We start from the raw sequence: 19,401 nt of genomic DNA on the forward strand, positions 1-19,401 counted from the left end.
TGTTGTGGTTGTTGTTTGTGAGTGTGTTATTTTTATTAAAGTTTGTAATGTTTTTATTTTTTCCCTTTGCATTGTTAGTTACTTTTTAGTAATTTTGTTTTCATCATTTTTCTCATGTGTATATAGTTTTTATTAAAATGTATTAGTTAATTTTAGTAATTTTGTTGTATTTTTGTAACTTTTTTAAATATGCATATATAGTTTTTAAAAATTTTTTATTAATATTTATTAGTCAATTTTAGTTTTTTTTGTAACTTTTTTAAAATATGCATATACATGTATAGTTTTTAATTTTAAATAGTTTTATTAACATTGATTAGTTTATTTTAGTAATTTGGTTGTATTTTTGTACATTTTTTAATTTTTATTAGGTAATTTTAATAATGTTGGGTTTTTGTCATTTTTTTAAAAACATGCATATATATATAGTTTTTATTATTTTTTTATTAATATTTATTTTTTGGCTTGTATTTTTGTAACTTTAACTTTTTTAACATGCATACTAGCAGTTTTATACCACTTAACTGTTACTTTTATTAGGTAATTTTAATAATTTTAGTTTTTGTCATTTTTTAAAATATGCATATATTGTTTTTATTTTTTTAATATCTTGAATTAGTTTTATTTATCCATTTTCATTTTAGTATTTTTTGTGTGTTTTTGTCAATTATGGTTTTAAATGTCTGTATATTTTTTAATATTTATAATAAGGTTTTATTTTAGTATTTTCCTTTTTAGTTTTCTTTTATTTTTAGTTTTTTGTTTGTTTGGTTTTTTTTGTTTTTTTTTTCTGTCCATTTTTTTAATTGGTTTTGTTTTTGTTTACTTTTATTACTTTTTTTTCAGTTTTAGTATTTTTTATTTTTCTGCTTATTTTTATTGGATTTTGTGGAGTTGTGGATGTTATAGCTGTTATTATAAAATAAATAAAAATTTTTATATTTTTTTTGATTTTTTTTTTTGGTTTTTTTTTTTGTTGATTCGTACATCTTCAGAAGTCTAAATGGTTCTGTCTCTTTCAGTCATTCTGACGGATGAGGAGGTGCAGAGAAAGAAGGATCTGATCCTGAAGAGGAAGGAGGAGGAGGCGGCGCGGGAGGCGCGGAAACCTCGTCTGAGCGAGGAGCAGATGCAGATCATCAGCACACTGGTGGAGGCGCATCACAAGACCTATGACGACTCCTACTCTGATTTTGTCCGATTCAGGGTCAGTTCAGACTCCTTCATGAAGTCTCTTCTGCTCAGCAAGACTGCATTTATTTGATCCCAAATACAGTAAAAACAGTGAAATATTATTATCATTTAAAATAACTATTTTCTGTGTGAATGTATTTTAAAATACAATTTATTGCTGTGATCAAAGCTGTATTTTCAGCATTATTACTCCAGTCTTCAGTGTCACATGATCTACAGAAATAATTCTAATATGCTGATTTGCTGCTTAAGAAACATTTCTGATTACTATCAGAACAGCCCAATATTTTTTTTTTTTTGAAACATTTTATTTTTCAGGATTCACAGATTAATAGAAAGGTCAAAAGAAAAGCATTATTTGAAATAGTAATCTTTTGTGACATTAGAAATGTCTTCACTGTCACTTTTGATCAATTTAATGCATCCTTGATGAATAAAAGTATTAATTACTTAAAAAAAAAAATTACTGACCCCAAACTTTTAAACGGTGCTATATGAGCTTTTCTGCATCAGTTTGTTTAGAAAGTGGTTGTTTTTTCCCATTTCAAACAGTAAACTCTTTTTTTATATCTTTTTTTGTTTGTTTGTTTCTTCTGTTTCACATCATTAAAGTCTAAAATTTAAGGGGGAAAAAATCTGAAGAAAAACACAATAGAATCAGTATTTCATAAGTGGATAAATAAACAATAATCATCTAGCTGTATCTACCAAATTATATTAAATCGATCTAATATGTAATCTGGTTTGTAAGGCATTACAAATAAACATTTCAAACATGTTCCTTTAGTGTCAATGAGAGCCTGACAGTGATGGATATAACTAGGTAAATTATTGTTTTATTTTGATGAAAAAGCTGTGACTAAATCTGTGATTTCTTTTTGATGTTTCGTAAATTATTACTGATGAGCAAACACATTTACAACCAGTTGTGTTGCTGCTATTCTGGACTGAGTTTAATACGTGTATATGGAGTTTATTTACTTTGTAAACCCTGAATCTGTTGTAGATCATGTGTCTGTATGTTAATGTAGTTACTAAAGACTCTCCTCCTACAGTCATTTCATTCACGAGCAGAATTTGAGCTCTAGTTCTCCTCGTGAAACCTGAGCTGTACTTCTCTGAACACTGTGAGGTTTTATAAGTGCAATTATTTCTGATGTTTGTTTTGTTCTCTAATGGAGACTCTGTTCTGAACACATCCTGCGGTTTTCCTCTCTAAGAGTTTGTGCAATAGTTTGTAATGTCAGGTGTTTTGTGTGTGTTTAGCCTCCGGTCCGTGAGGGTCCGGTCACCCGCAGCGCCAGTCGTGCCGCGTCTCTTCACTCTCTGTCTGACGCTTCATCAGATTCATTCAACCATTCACCAGGTAACAAACACACACACACACACATATACATAACAAACACACACACACACACACACACAGATTCACCACACACTTCACCAGGTAACAAACACACACACACACACATATACATAACAAACACACTTTCCCCAAAATACATTTAAATAGGAATACACACATCCATTCTGTGAGATGTTAGTTTCTAATAACTTGAAAACATAATTTTTCCACTTTTTTTGTTACAGTGATTTTGTTACTTGTCTTGTTTTCCAGCACGAATATCTATACATTCTTGAATCAAGATACATTTAATTGAGAAGCAAATTTTTTTTTTCTGGATAAGTGATCTATTGATGCTTTAAATGAGAAAAATAAACTAAATTCAAAGGGAAATAATAAAGAATTCTTTTCTGACCCCACTAATAGATAGTTAGCCTTGTTTTAAGCATAAACTTATTTTTGATATTTATATATTTTTTTTTTTAGAAAACAGGACTTAATGTCTTAAGGCATTTTGTTGACATTAGAGTTAAAGATTTCTACAGAGGGGATTTTGGATTTCTCTTTTTGTCACTCTGTAAATAAGAGAATACTATCAACAAACAGAAAAAAAAATCGCCATGTTTTTAGGAATAAAATGTTAGATTATTCAGCCTGAATTAAATATGAAGAAACCCTTCTATAAAAGCCTTCAGAATATAGAGAGAAATAAAACTCTTAATTTTGGTGTATGTAAGTGCTGCTAAAGTGAAGAAACAAACTTTTAAAAATATGGATTGTAATCAGAATTTACAGATGCAAATAGATAAAGTGCAATAATAAACTCAGGTGAATGAGATATGAACAAACCCTTCAGTAAATATCTTCAGTATACAGAGAGGAATAAAACTGTAAGTTTTGGTGTATGTAAGTGCTGCAGAAGTGGATAAAAAAACTCAAGGTCCCTTTAAAGATATGGATTTTCACCATGTTTTTAGAAATAAAATGTTGTATAAATCAATGTGAATGATATATGAACAAACCCTTCTGTAAAAATCTTCAGAATACAGAGAGGAATAAAACTGTAAGTTTTGGTGTATGTAAGTGCTGCTGAAGTGGAGATAAAACTCAAGGTCCCTTTAAAGATATGGATTTTCACCATGTTTTTAGAAATAAAATGTTGTATAAATCAACGTGAATGATATATGAACAAACCCTTCTTTATAAAACTTCAAAATATAGAGAGGAATAAAACTGCTAAATTTGGTATGTGTAATTGCTGCTGAAGTGGAGGAGAAAACTTTTAAAGATGTGGATTGTAATTGAAATCTAAATACACAAATAGAAAAAGTGCAAAAAAATAATCAAGTGTTTTAGTTCTAGTTTGAAGAATATATTCTATAGAAGCAAAATAGACCAACATTTCAAAATTGAGCAGTACATGGAAAAACTGTTTTTCCCTTTGCTTGTCAAGTAAATATATCTTGATTTAAAACTGTTTAGCAATTTGTACTGAAAAACAAGACAAAAATTATGAGGAAGAACTTAATTTTCATTCTTCATTCACAAATCTGTTCACGGCAAGAATGTCACAACAAAAGTGATGCAAATTAACACCAAAAACATCATCAACATGTTTTTGCACAAACTGTTACCCATCAGACACATCACAAATTTTCACCCTTCTATGATTTTGAGAAATCTTTATCTACCTGAACACACTCTGGCTATATGAGTTAAATTATATAAAATATTTAAAAACATCTGATAATGCAAAAGTCACTCACCTTAATGCAAAATATGATGCATTTCTGGACACATGAAGCATACTGTACATTATATTAGTCATTTTAATTTTAGTTTAAAACTTTGTGTATAAAATATTTTTTTTTTTTTAATGTGTTTTTTTTTATTTAATTTAAATGTAATATTTGATGAAACAATTTTAAAAATGAATGGAAATTTTAAATTTTGTCATGGCAACTAACTAAATTTTAGTACTTAAACTTACTAAAACTGAAATAAAAATATACTTACAACAATTTTAACTACATATTTCAAGAAAAACTAATAAAAATACAAAATTATAATTTAAACTAAAATTAAAATGAATACTGAAAATTGCAAAACAATTAAAATTGTTTTTGTTTTTTGAAATAAAGCTGAAATAAAATATAATATAAATATTTAATGAAACTTGATAAAACTTGATAAACAAAATATTTGAATAAAATGTTAAATTCTGTCATGGCAACTAACTTAATTTTAGTTCTTAAACTTACTAAAACTGAAATAAAAATATAACTACAAACATTTAAACCACATATTTCAATAAAACTAATAAAAGTGACAAAAGTATAATTTAAACTAAAATGAAAACTGAAAATTGCAAAACAATTAAATTGTTTTTGTTCATTGAAATAAAGCTGAAATAAAACAAAATAAAATATAAATATTTGATGAAACTTAAAAAAAAAAACTTGAAAAAAATGTTACAGTTTGCCATGGCAAAACTTAAGATTAAGAGGTTTAGTAAGTTAAAGTAGTAAAATTAATAAAATTAAAACTGTAATAAAAAAATCAATTAAAACTAAAATTAATAAAATTTAATATGTAATATTAAAGTAGTTTAAAACTAAAAAAAATATTAAGAATTAAAAATTAATAAATTCTATAATAGTATAGTAAAATAAGGATCTAATGAGGCCAGAAATGTCTTGTCACTGCTAGAATCTTGTGGTATATGTGTGTCGTATGTAAGGTAGCGTCTGGCTCTGTCTCTCTGGTGTCTCTGTAGAGTCTGTAGACACGAAGCTGAACTTCAGTAATCTGCTGATGATGTATCAGGACAGCGGCGGCAGTCCAGACTCCGGCGAGGAGGACAACTCACGTCTGTCCATGTTACCGCATCTCGCAGACCTCGTCAGCTACAGCATCCAGAAAGTCATCGGATTCGCCAAGATGATCCCTGGATTCAGGTGAGACTCCGTTCTCCTCTCTTTTGAGCTGGTTTGAAGTGGTCTTGCGGCTCATTCCAGCCAAAAACCATCCACTTAGGCAGGAAATGAGTGTTTAGTTTGCATTCTTGCAATTCAGTTTAAACATGCATGTTGCACTTCCTAATGATGTTACCTAACCAGTGTTTTCATTGATTAAAACTTAAACTATTAAAAAAATTGTTTATTTAAATCAAGCTGAAATAAAATATGCATATTTAATGAATCTTAAAATTTAGAAAAATTAAATAAAAATAAAAAATTGTTTATTTAAATCAAGCTGAAATAAAATATGCATATTTAATGAATCTTAAAATTTAGACATTAAAATTTAGAAAAATTAAATAAAAATAAAATTAAATAAAAAATTAATTATGTTTATTACCAAAGTATACTAAAACTTAATCTAAAATTAAACGTTTACGTACAATGAACGTTTTCGTTTATTGAAATAAAGCTGAAATAAAAAATATCAACATTTGATGAAAGTTAAATTGTACAACTTTTTTAAAATTGTAAAGTTATAATGAAAATGTTTAATTTGCCATGGCAGCTAACTTAAGTTAAAATTTAAGTACTAAAATTATTAAAACTAAAATTAAAATGAAAACTGAAAATAAAGCTGAAATAAAATAAAATAAAAATATTAGATAAAGCTTAAATTTAAAAAACTTAAATGAAAATATTAGATAAAGCTTAAATTTTTTGTAATTGAATGAAAATAAAAAATTTTGTTGTGGTAGGAATTAAAAATGATATATTCCAAAATATAAAAAAAAACCTACTAAAAATGACAAGCAAACTAAAACTTAAACTAAAATGAAAACTGAAAATATCAAAAAGCTAATTCTAAATATTAATAAATAGTATAATACTATATAAATACTAAAATAACACTGTATCCCAGCAGTTAAATGATGACTGTTTTTATTTACTTAGCAAAGCCAGTTTTTTTATTTGGCTCTTAGCGAGTGTTAATGTTGGACACCGGTGGCTCGTTCAGATTATCACGCAGCACTTTCTGCACAAACAACACTCAAGAAGAATCTGGAGTATGTGTGTGATCTTCAGTCCACACGTATTAAGAGCTGATTATTTCACAGCTATAAATGAATCTTCATTTGTGCTGCTGGATCTCAGGCAGTACGTTTTTGATTAACCAGTGGGACTTGTGGTAAGTGCTTTTATTTAATGGGAATCAAACCCATGAACTTGGAGTTGCCAGCGTCATGCTCTACTATTCGAACTGCAAACCACTGTTATTTCTTCTATATCTTTGATATATACTATTATAGCTTTTATTATTTTTTTTAATTTGTTTTAATTTTAAAGTTTTAGTAATTTTGTTGTATGTTTTTGCCATTTTTAGTAGTTTTTGTTTTACTGTATATATATATATATATAATATATATATATAATATATATATATATATATATATATATATATATATATATGTTTTTATTAATTTTTATATCAAGTTAATTGCATCAAGTTAAATGTTGTCTTGGGAGCTAAAGTAAATAAAGTTTATTTCATATTTTATTTCAGTTAACATTCATTTTATTATAACTAAATATATATTTTTTTTAATTGTTTTTTTTTTAGTTTTAGTTTTTATTTGAGTTTTGGTGAATTTTTGTAATTATTTTTATTTTTTTTTTATTTTTATATTTTCCATTTTTGTTTTAATTTTAAAGTTTTTTGTTGTCCTTTTTTAAAGTTATTTTTAAATGTCTATATATATATTTTATAAATTTTTATTTCAGTTTTAGTTAAATTATAATTAGAAATGTTGCCTTGGCAACTAGCAGAAATAAAATAAAATCTTAAAAAGTAGCATTTTATTTCTGTTTTGGTTGTTTTAGTATGTCAACTTTAAATGAAAACAAGAAATTTAGAGCTCTAGCTCTAGATCTGGAGAAATATCTAGAAATATGGTGTGTGTGTGTGTGTGTATCAGGGACCTGACGGCAGAAGATCAGATCGCTCTGCTCAAGTCCAGCGCTATCGAGATCATCATGCTGAGGTCCAATCAGTCGTTCAGTCTGGAGGACATGAGCTGGAGCTGCGGAGGACCGGACTTCAAATACTGCATCAATGACGTCACCAAGGGTAAGACACACACACACACAGACACACACACACACACACACTCACACACACACACACACACACACACACACACACACACACACACACACACACACACACTTTAGGTCCCTATGAGTTGGTGTGTATTCGGGTTTAAGTCCCCACCAGTGTAGAGAAACATGTACACACACAAGCACACACGCAAGCGTTCTGACCTGTGTGTGTGTGTGTGTGTGTGTGTGTGTGTGTGTGTGTGTGTGTAACTCACACAGAGATGCATACGAACACTCTGATCTTGAAGTTTCAAGTGGGTCTGAAGAAGCTGAACATGACTGAAGAGGAACATGTGCTGCTGATGGCCATCTGCCTGCTGTCCCCAGGTGTGTGTTCATGGTTGTGTTTTACATGCATCTGTGACTGAAGAGGAACATGTGCTGCTGATGGCCATCTGCCTGCTGTCCCCAGGTGTGTGTTTTTTTATTTTTTTGTGAACAAGAGTTTTATTTATGGGGTTTTTTTTTATTTAAAATAGTTGTTTGAAAAATGGGTGGGATATTAAAACATTTAGGTTTTTTGAATGTGTTTGAGTTTTGGGGGTGAATTTTAAACTTTGATTTTTATTTGAGTGTTATAGATAAATATGATTTTATTTTTTTGTTTGTTTTTTAAAAAACTCTGGATTTTATATGATGTTTACCAATTTAAGCTAACTTAATTATGGTGATTTTTATATATTAATAGTAATTATATTAATTATATATTACTTGGAAGTTGGTTGAGAACATAAATGCATTTGCGAAACTAATTATTTAGACATCTGTAGATTGTTTAGCGTTTTAATTGTTCATTTAATTAGGTTTGTTTTAATATATTAATATTAATTAAATTAATAATAATATAATAATATATATTAATATTAATTAAATTAATAATAATATACTAATCTTCATTTGTAAGTGGCTGTGAATTTATTTGACTATTTGAATTGATCTTCTCCTGTAGATTGTTTAGCACTTTAATGAATGTAATATTTTTAATATATTAATATTACGTTATTATATAAATTAATTATTTTATTATTTTAGTATATAAAATTAACTATTAATATTATATACATTTTAATTATTTTATTAAATATTTAAAAAAAATTTCAGTATGAATCGCAAGTGTTGTAACGATCCTCGTTTGGAGTAAATGCATTTGTTATATAAATGAATTGGTCTGTTCTGGAGCAGATCGGCCCGGCGTTCAGGACCACGTGCGCATCGAGGCGCTGCAGGATCGTCTGTGTGACGTCCTGCAGGCGTACATCCGGATCCATCACCCCGGCGGGCGTCTGCTGTACGCCAAGATGATCCAGAAGCTGGCGGACCTGCGCAGCCTGAACGAGGAGCACTCCAAGCAGTACCGCTCGCTGTCCTTCCAGCCCGAGCACAGCATGCAGCTCACGCCGCTGGTGCTGGAGGTGTTCGGCAGCGAGGTGTCCTAGCATCCGAGAGCCCCCCGGCACGCTCCGGAGCCCCGGCAGCACACGGGACACCGCTAGAGCGTCACCGGTCACTCTACGGGGGGCTGAAGGGATGCACGCACGAGCGAGGGAGTGAGGGTGGTGCACAGGTCTGGATAACGTCTCGGGATTCCCGCTTTTAAGCTACAGGGGATTCCGAAAGGAATGTATTAATAATGTATGAATAGAACGATGCATATAAACTAATATTTATATTTAAGAGAGAGAGAGAGAGAGAGATGGTTTGTATTAAGTGAAAATGTATGGCCAGGTTATCCTCTGATGTAATAGGATTAGCAGGCTCTTCTAGTTTGTGTGTGTGTGTGTGTGAGAGAGTGTGAGCGTGACGAAATTTTATGCAATTCAAATTCACAATGGCTCTGTTCCAAAACCTAGTGAGTGCCCTACGTAGGCGGCATTTCAAGACATATGTGCATCTATATCACATCGCAACACAAAAAAAATCCCGGAATGCAGGGGTGTAGGAACAACTTGAATGTATAAATCAGCCGCAATTTTAATGGTGATTAAAATTAGTTTTTATTATTTTTAGAATGTCACATTGTTAGGTTAGTAACATTCTAGTGTCTAATTCTATTGCAAGTCAGATCGAGCACTGTTTGTGCGAGTTGCTGCGTTTGTAGTACGTTCACAAGCAGTTACTTTTGAGAATCTTTGGAGTTCACTAGGTTTTGGGTCAGTGGATTGAACTTGGCCTGATATATTGATCTGTATGTAGTATGTGTGCTTGTATGTCAAGGGCGGAGCATTATAGACACACTACACACACACACACACACACTCTCTAAACTGAGAGAAGGAGGCCTGGCTGTAGGTCTGATGTCTGTATAGATAGGATCTTAGTTGACCACAAGAGAGCCGAAACGCAGGAACTGGCCCCAGAGATCAGCCCAAATGCTGCTCGACATTATTTATCATCGATAACAAGGCTATCCGGCTGCTTCGACCTCATATTATTCAGTGGATATAGTTCAAAACGAGGCCTTACTTTACCTTCTACCAGAGATATCAGAAGCAATGTGTAATACGAACCCGTTTCACTGGATTTTGAAGAGCAGTCAGCGTTTTTTGTCATTTTCTGTTATGTCTTCAAGCGTTGGGCATTGAGCAGAACTGTCAATCAACCAATGTAAATCAAGACAATTTATGTATATATCTACCCACATTTACATTCTCAGATGGTTTGTAAAACCATGCTTATGGGATAGGGCTGGTCTGTGTACATATATGCACAAATGCACCAATTTGCATACAATTTGTTTTTAACTGGACTCTGTAAATCACAAGCGATTCCCCCATTCCAGCAGTTTCCGCGCTGCTCTCTTGTGGTCATGAGCTGTAAATACCACTCGTGTTGTTTCTGTGCATATGTCTAATGAAAAGAATAGGCTAATACAGTTAATCAGCTGAAAAGAAGAAGCTTGGGAGAAATATGCAAATCTGATATTATGTCTCGGATGACATAATAAGCTTTTAAGGCCGTATCTATCGCTGACGCTTTTAGATGCAAATTCCACATTGAATTTTATTGCTTATAAATGATTACCTTGGCTTAGTTTTGTACGGATTCTGAGACATCAAACTGGTTATATTTTTATTTCTGCAAATCGACATCTCAAACAGACTGAGCTGCATTAGCTGTTCCCGCGTTCGCAAACTCGACTCGAAACTGCTGCTTTAGTTTTGTTTTTAGCTACAACCGCTGCCTCAAACCAGCCAATTCAGGCACACATGTAACCGGTCCGTGTAGAGGACTCGACGAAGCTTTAACATTACTGCGGGTGAAACGGAAAGAGGGGCTCGTCCAGACCTTGGCTGCTAACAAAAAAAACAGCGACGGACGTCCCGTTTATCTCAGCTGGAAGGTTCCTCGAGAGTAGGAACGCCTGGATGAACGCCGTCCTCCAATGGAGAAACCGTCTTGTGGACGATAGACTGGATTGCAGATACATGTATATACCAGTTACGATAAGCTTCGTTTGGATTATACTAGTTTTGAGTGTATTCGTAACTGCCAATGCCCCTTTTCACCTCCAAAATCCAGATCGAACACGACTGGATCGCTTGCATCCGATCAACAAGGGAAATAAACCGACAACCTCTGTCCCCCGCTCTGGATTCAGCATGAAGCTTTGCCCTCATCACTTCAACCCAGTTAAGAGAGAAGGGACCTCCAATCGCCGGAGTCCCGCCAGTTTTGGGTTTGCTTCATTGGGTGGACATTATGAATGGAAAAACGAGGGGTTTCTGCCGTTTCGGTTTCCATTGATCAGTATTTTCGTGAAGGGGATGTTGTCGTAGACGCGTAGGAGGATCTTCTGGACTGTCTATGCACTTTTGGATCAGTTAATGTTAATCTTTGCATCCACTGAGATCCTAAAGCGGTTGTCTTCTCTGTTGGATGTTCTTGGCTGAATTGAAGGCAGCAGACCAACCTAGCGCTCCAGTTGTTTGCGAAGCTCTCGGTTGGTCTTGCGCCGCACAGCTAGACTTTAGAAACCCATCGCTCGTGCTGCACCTTTCCTCCGGAGAAAAGGTTGACCTTTAAAAGCCGTGCGGGGTTCTTGAGTCTAGCTGGAGGAAATCTACAGGCATGTACTTACGATGAAGCGGGTGAACGAATCGTTGATGACTCTGAATGCTGATTAAGGACAACACAAACCACCAGGTGCCGTTGTTAACCAAAATGAACTACCTCTCTCATTCATTCACACCATTACAATGTTTGTTTGTTTTTTTTGTTTTTATTTATTCTTCTCTGACTCAAATGCTGGACTGTTTACCTCAAGACGTCTCCATAAGCCTGCAGCTTAAACGGTGCTTTACTGCCTGACCGATGGCTAAAAGCCCTTTCTTGATGTGTTACGTTATCTCTGTTATGCTAACAACATGGCGGTTGTGTGCACGGAAAGTTGGCGCAACTCCCCAAGATGTACGTTGAGCGTTTCGTTTGGATCCTCCAATTGAAACGCTCACATTTTGGAGATGTTCCCGCTGGTATCCGTCAGTATTCACTCTTTCTCATGCAGAATGTCAAAGCATTGACAACCAAGCTAGCTAATCCCAAAGTATCCTCAATAAGCTAGTTTAAAGTATTGTTTGCTTTACAGCGTTTAGCATCGGAAAACTGTGTATTTGCAGATGTTTGCTTTGCATGTGTATTGAAGTACTCATCTGTATTCAAGCTAATGGCTTAACTGTTCACAACTCTGCCTCTGGCGCCCTCTAGCTGCTCTCTTTGGTCTTTTCTTTCCTATTTCTCCACATGTCTCTTTGTCCCAGTGGTGTGGTCAGATTCTTTAACCATGTGGGAACTCAATCAAGGGTGGCATGAAGCATATGTGACCCTGTCTGTGAAATCCAGGCTAAAGTATGAGATAACAAGCATCAAAGTTTGATTTCAGCCATTCATCTCACTATGATTTCAATCTTTGACATGGCCTTACTAAGCCAATATTAAAGATATAAAGGTTATATTCTCACAGAATGTTCTACATCTTTATAAAGGATGATTTTATGTTGTATTGATTATGTTTAAATTATATTGGGTTGGTTTTGTTTTGAAAGGAGTGGTTACATATTTGACTTCCCTCACATTATTTTTATTGTTATTTTTATTATTATTATTATTATTGACAACAACAGCAATGATAATAGTAACAGTAATAATAATAATAGTTCTACTGTTAATAATAATAATAATAATAGTTTAATAATAATTAGCACTATTAATAATAAATTACTATTATTATTATTATAAATGATTTTATTATTGTAAATAATTCTAATTATAATAATAGTAAAACATTAATTATTATTTAATAATGCTGCAATTTTATTATTATATTAAAAAATAATGCTGATATTATTATTATCATTATATTTAAAAATAATAATAATTAATGCTGTATTATTATTATTATATTTAAAAATAATTAATAATAATAATTAATTCTGGTATTATTATGATTGCTATTAATAATAATATGCTTTTATTATTGTTTTAGAATATTACAATATTACTTATAATAATAATAATATTATTATTGCAATTAATTTTTAACAAAATAAAAGCATTTATTATTTTTATTAATCATAATTGTTATTCATTATTTAATAATAATTAATTATATTATTATTTATTCCATTCAGTTCCATTTTGTCTAGATGGTTTCGAACACATTCTTGTATACATCTGCCAAACATTGCTCGCCATTTCGATTTAAACAAGGCTGGTTTTATCTGGTTTCACTGATGCTTTGTCCTCTCTGTTTCTTCCTCATCATCAGCTCATCTAAACACCTCTGATCCACTGTGCTTCTGCCATTTCTCCATCCATTTTCCCCCAAACTACACACTCAGAAACACAAACGTATAGATTCGCCACCAGCATTTACTTTACAGACAGAAATACTCAGTACTATCTTCAGCGTAAAAGTCATATAATGTCATGTTGTTGCTTTTTTTTTTGGAGTGACGGAAAGACTGACAGATTACTGCTCAATGTTTGGACACTATTCTCCACGCTAGCTCATTCAGACCTCTGTGTGCCTACACCCCAAAGCCTTATTTTGGGAGCATGTCAAGGTTCGGGTGTTAGTTTGAAGTTCTGCCCAGTTTGTGAAGATCATTCGCGAGATCGAGGCTCACAGTCGGACTGAACGCAGGTTCAGTACAGAATTATCTAGAAATGGCTTCTTGAATGAGTAAAAATGTAGGGTGGGACTTGAATCGATTGGATTGCTGTCATTTGTAAAGGAAGGGGACGTTATTTTGATTCAAGATTACAAGGTCATATGATTTGTTTAAAAACTGACATATACACTACGGGTCATAAGTTTGGGATCAGAATGATTTTAAATGTTTTTACAGGAGTTTCTTCTGCTCATCAAGGGTGCATTTATTTGATCAGAAATACAGGGAAAAATGTGATATTGTGAAAAAGTATTATGATGTAAAATAACATTTTTCTATTTCAATATACATTAAAATCTAATTTATTTCTGTGATGTGCAGCTGTATTTTCAGCATCATTACTCCAGTCTTCAGTGTCACATGATCTTCAGAAATCATTTTAATATGTTGTTTTTTTATCAATATTAGAAACTGTTCTGCTGCTTCATATTTTTTTGGAACGTGCGATACTTTTTTTCAGGATTATTTGATGAATAAAAAGTTAAAAAGAAAAAGTTAAAAAGAAGAGCATTTATTTAAAATAGAAATCTTTTCTAACAATATACACTACTGTTTAAAAATTTGGTGTCAGTACATTTTTATTCTTTCTTTTTTTTTGTTGAAAGAAATTAAAACTTTTATTCAGCAAGGATGTGTTAAATTATTAAGAAGTGATAGCAAAGATTTATATTGTTAGAAAAGATTTATATTTCGAATAAAGTTTGTTCTTTTTAACTTTTTATTCATCAAAGAATCCTGAAAAAGTATCGCAGTTTACAAAAAAAATATTTGTCAGCACAACTGTTGATAATTCTAATAATAAATCATCATAGCAGAATGATTTCTGAAGATCATGTGACACTTTATACTGGAGTAATGGCATCAAAGAAATAAATTATATTTTAAAGGATATTAAAATAGAAACCATTAATTTATATTGTAATAACATTTTGCAAGATTACTGTTTATTTTCTGTATTTTTAATTAAATAAATGCAGCCTTGATGAGCAGAAGAGGAGTTCTTTAAAAACATTACAAGTCTTACTGATCACAGACTTTCGAACGGCAGTGTAAAACATTTATAATAAACAATTCAGTATTCCATAAAACAATAATGACTTTAATGAAAATCTCAGGACTCAAATGCGTCATTTGTGTGTGTTTAGAAATAAATCAACTAACTTTAACTCGACCCTTCAAACTTTCGCTCCAACAGGACAACAGATCTGATCTGAAACAGAGAACTGGTTGAAGAAAACCAGCGTTCATGTTTATGTCCACTAGTGTGTACAATAAATGACAGATTTAGAAATGCAATGAGTTTGCGTAGCTAGAGGCCTTCAGATAGTGTTTGATTGAATCTGTTCAGTCGGACTGTGATTCTCAGCTCTCCGAATGAACCAAACCAAAACCACGGGAAACTCAGGCTGGTTTCTTAGTGATCCAAACACATTCGTCTCAGACAGACGGTCCGAGAGAACGCTCCTGGAAACAGGTGCCTTATTTTCCGAATGTATAAACTTCAAATCACGATTACACATTGCTGTTTTGTTTTGCTACATGATAAATCATGCCATTTTCTAGCATGGATTGTGTTTTAAGATTGAAGACACATGCTTATTTGTCCTGAGATTAAGTATGTTTTCTATTTTTTAATCACTGATTTAATTTGAGAATTGCTTGGATAATTCATGTAATTTGGGATAAGTTGGTTGGTAAAGCAGCTCTTTTACATGCTGTTTTAGACACGGTACCGGTCTGTTTGAGACGGATTCACCACCGCTTTGTCCTGGTTTCTTGCATTAAATTTGTTGAACATGGTCATAAAAGGCAAAATCTTGGACTTTTAGGCGAAATCTTGGACAAATCTGGTCGGTGGTGGATCACGGTTTGGATCTCGAGAACCCATCGTGACTTTCTAAATCACAGAAACACACCTCACATCACTTTTATATGACTAGAGAAACTCAAAAAGCTCAAAACACTAATGTATAATTATCATTCTTTCATTTTTAAACTGTCAGTCATCTTAGACCGTCTCATTTGTGTGATCTCTCTTTTGTCCTTGAATGTCCATTACACAGTTATTTTGTGCATTGTATGTAGTAAATGAGATGTTTTGGAAAAATCACAAATAAACAGCTGTATATAGTGATGCATAACCTGTGACTGTCTATGAGTGAAACATTCAGTCAGAAGAGAAACTACCTTGTATGAAGTAATATAAATATAGTAATACAAATTTAACAGTATACTCAAAACACTCTGCATGATGCAATAAATTATGCATCCCATGAAACATTGGGAATGATGTAATCTAAAAAAACAATGGCATAATATACAAATATTGACTTGTAGTCATGGATGGTAATATGTAAATATATGCAAATTTTGCAGTTTTATGGGAAACTGACTTGATTATGTCATTTGCAGTATTTTATTGAGTTGAATAAGAATGCAAATGGATGAAAACTACTAAGTATCAGCATTTAAAAACTTCAGCGCTCCAGTGTTTCAGTGGAAAGAAAACATTCAAAATACACTTTTAAGTGTTTATTTTATTGCACTTTATCAATTTGCGTCTGTAGATTTCAATTGCAATCCATATCTTCAAAATATTTTTTCTCCAGTTCAGAAGCTCTTACATACACCAAAACTTACAGTTTTATTCCTTTTTATATTCTTAAGGATTTTATAGAGGGGTTTGTTCATATTTCATTTATACTAATTTATACAACATTTTATTCCCCAAAACATAGTGAAAATCCTTATTTTTAAAGATTATTAATTTTTTTCTCCACTTCAGCACCACTTACATACACCAAAACTTACAGTTTTATTCCTCTCTATATTCTGAAGGATTTTAAAGAAGGGTTTGTTCATATTTCTTTCATACTAATTTATACAACATTTTATTCCCAAAAACATGTTGAAAATCCATATTTTTAAAGATTATTCATTTTTTTTCTCTACTTCAGCAGCACTTACACACACCAAAACTTACAGTTTTATTCCTCTCTATATTCTGAAGGATTTTACTGAGGGGTTTGTTCATATTTCATTCACACTTATTTATATGACATTTTATTCCTAACACACAACAATTTTTATTATTTTTTTTTTTTATTTTTTTTCTGGCTGTCGACAGTATTTTCTAAAATATAGAGAGAGAAAAAATAAACCCAAAAACCTTTAACTCTAATATGTCAGCAAAATCAAACAAGAATTTTTAATCTAATGTTCAGATTTCATTTTTGAAATATGAACATTAGTGCATATTTATTTAGACAATTCTTCATTTGCATATTTAGACATAACATTTCAGAAAGCTTGTAATACAAAATAAATAATAAAAAATAAATTGAAATGTGCCATTCTTAATATAATTAATCAACTGCGGGAAACTATCTTCAGGCCGTCGGAAAAAAAACACTGAAGAAAGAAAGAAAGAAGGACTTGCAACAGCTGGTGGGTGTTTAATGTACTTTCACATAATTTATGTGATAGATATTTATTTTGATTCATGTCATTTACACGTGTACTTGCTTGCTAGCCATGCTTTACTGTATGGCACAACAAATTTAACCTGTCAGCATTTCTCACAATGTGAATTCAGATATATTTGTGTATATTTTGCAAATAAATAAACAGATTGTTTGTGGAGTAACTGATAAGGCACATTAATTTACTGTAATTTATTGCATCTTCTAACCCAGTCCATTAAAGCACAGTATCCTGATTTGACATTAAATTACAAGAAATAAAAAAGACGTTTCATTTCATATTTTTAGTGAAGTGTAAATCATGAATACCCAAATTACTTTGACGTTTTTTGATGAATGGGTGAAATTTTATTAAATGCAGGATAAATGTCTTTTAATGTCAATTTATTGATTTTTTTAAATAAAAACATTAAATACTAAATTTAAATCACTGCATAATTTTAATGATAATTTTATATATATATATATATATATACTGTATATACAAACTACCATAATAATTATTCAGTGTGTGTGTGTGTATACACACACAGTTGTGGTCAAAATTTTTCATACACTTTATATAGTATCTGCAAAATGTTAATTATTTTACCAAAATATGAGGGATCATACAAAATGCATGTTATTTTTTATTTAGTACTGACCTGAATAAGATATTTCCCATAAAAGATGTTTACATATAGTCCACAAGAGAAAACAATAGTTGAATTTATAAAAATGATCCTGTTCAGAAGTTTACATCCCCTTGACTCTTAACAGTGTGCTGTTAGCTGAATGATCCACAGCTGTGTTTTGTGTTTTTCATGAGTTCCTTGTTTGTCCTGAACAGTTAAACTGCCTGCTGTTCTTCAGAAAAATCCTTCAGCTCCCACAAATTCTTTGCTTTTTCAGTATTTTTGTGTATTTGAACCCTTTCCAGCAGTGACTGTATGACACTGAGGACAACTGAGGGACTCAGACTCAATTATTACAGAGGCTTCAAACTCTCGCTGATGCTCCAGAAGGAAACACAATGCATCTTTTTAAAGAAATGAATGCTTTTATTCAGCAAGGATGTGTAAAATTGATAAAAATTGATAATAAAGACTTATATTGTTATCTTATTTAGGTCAGTACTAAAAAAATAAAATAACATGCGTTTTGTATCATCCCTCTTATTTTGGTAAAATAATTTACACTTAGCAGATACTGAAAATTTTGTTAACAACTTGTAGAATTTTGCAAATTCTAGAATTATAATTCTGCCATTATATACTTTTTTCAGGATTCTTTGATGAATAAAAAGTTAAAAACAGCATTTATTCAAAGTATAAATCTTTTCAAACAATATAACTCTCTGCTATCACTTCTTATCAATTTAACACATCCTTCCTGAATAAAAGTTTTAATTTCTTTCAAAAAAAAGAAAGAATAAAAATGTACTGACCCCAAACTTTTGAACTGTAGTGTATTTTGTTAGAAAAGATTTCTATTTTAAATAAATGCTCTTCTTTTTAACTTTTTATTCATCAAAGAATCCTGAAAAAAGTATCACAGGTTCAGCAGAATAGCTGGCTTATACACATTCAGAACATCTTCCAGATGTGTGGACATTCACAGAAAGACCAGAATCTGACCACTGCATGTACAAAAATCATTTCAGGTTTAAGAAGCGTTTCAACTGCATCAACCACTGATGAACACAATCATTTTTATTTGAATTATCACTCAGTAGATTATTTAATTACTATGTCTTTAAAAGGCTTTCGTCTTTCAATCACATTAAAATGCACAAATTCATGTTTTTTCTTATTTACCTGTAATGCAAACTCTCCCACACTTTTTGTCACCTGAACCTCTTTCACCAAATATATTTTAGTGAATAATCATATTTAGATATATTAAGATCAGTGTTCTGCCGCGGATCTTTTTACGTCGTCTTTCCCTTTAAATGCGCTGCTCGGACTGCGCTCGCGGTCTCATGATGTGACGTAACGGCGCAGCTGACAGCAATGAAGCGCACTTAGTTTGGTCCGCCGGTGTGAACGCAACGGCAACCGCAAACCTCACGCGCATCCCGTCTGTTTTTGGGCTTGTCACGGCCCGGTAGC

At 31.9% G+C, this 19,401-nt stretch overlaps 2 protein-coding genes across 2 annotated transcripts in view; both read left to right on the forward strand.

The window, feature by feature from the left end:
• Positions 1-972: 972 nt before the first annotated feature.
• LOC109066182 (vitamin D3 receptor A-like) lies at positions 973-12,196 on the forward strand. Its single transcript, XM_042713946.1, has 6 exons — positions 973-1,207; positions 2,461-2,560; positions 5,316-5,496; positions 7,476-7,627; positions 7,879-7,986; positions 8,842-12,196. Exons 1-6 carry the CDS (start codon positions 1,004-1,006, stop codon positions 9,093-9,095), a joined length of 999 nt encoding a protein of 332 aa, XP_042569880.1. The 5' UTR covers positions 973-1,003; the 3' UTR covers positions 9,096-12,196.
• Positions 12,197-19,218: 7,022 nt separating this feature from the next.
• The window catches only part of lmnl3 (lamin L3), a 15,122-nt gene continuing 14,939 nt past the window's right edge, over positions 19,219-19,401 (forward strand). The window contains exon 1 of the mRNA XM_042713733.1: positions 19,219-19,401. This exon is cut by the window's right edge and continues 529 nt beyond it. The gene's annotated coding sequence lies outside the window, so the exon portion shown is untranslated.

The sequence above is a fragment of the Cyprinus carpio genome, chromosome A23 (assembly GCF_018340385.1).
Source record: "Cyprinus carpio isolate SPL01 chromosome A23, ASM1834038v1, whole genome shotgun sequence".
NCBI lineage: Eukaryota > Metazoa > Chordata > Actinopteri > Cypriniformes > Cyprinidae > Cyprinus > Cyprinus carpio.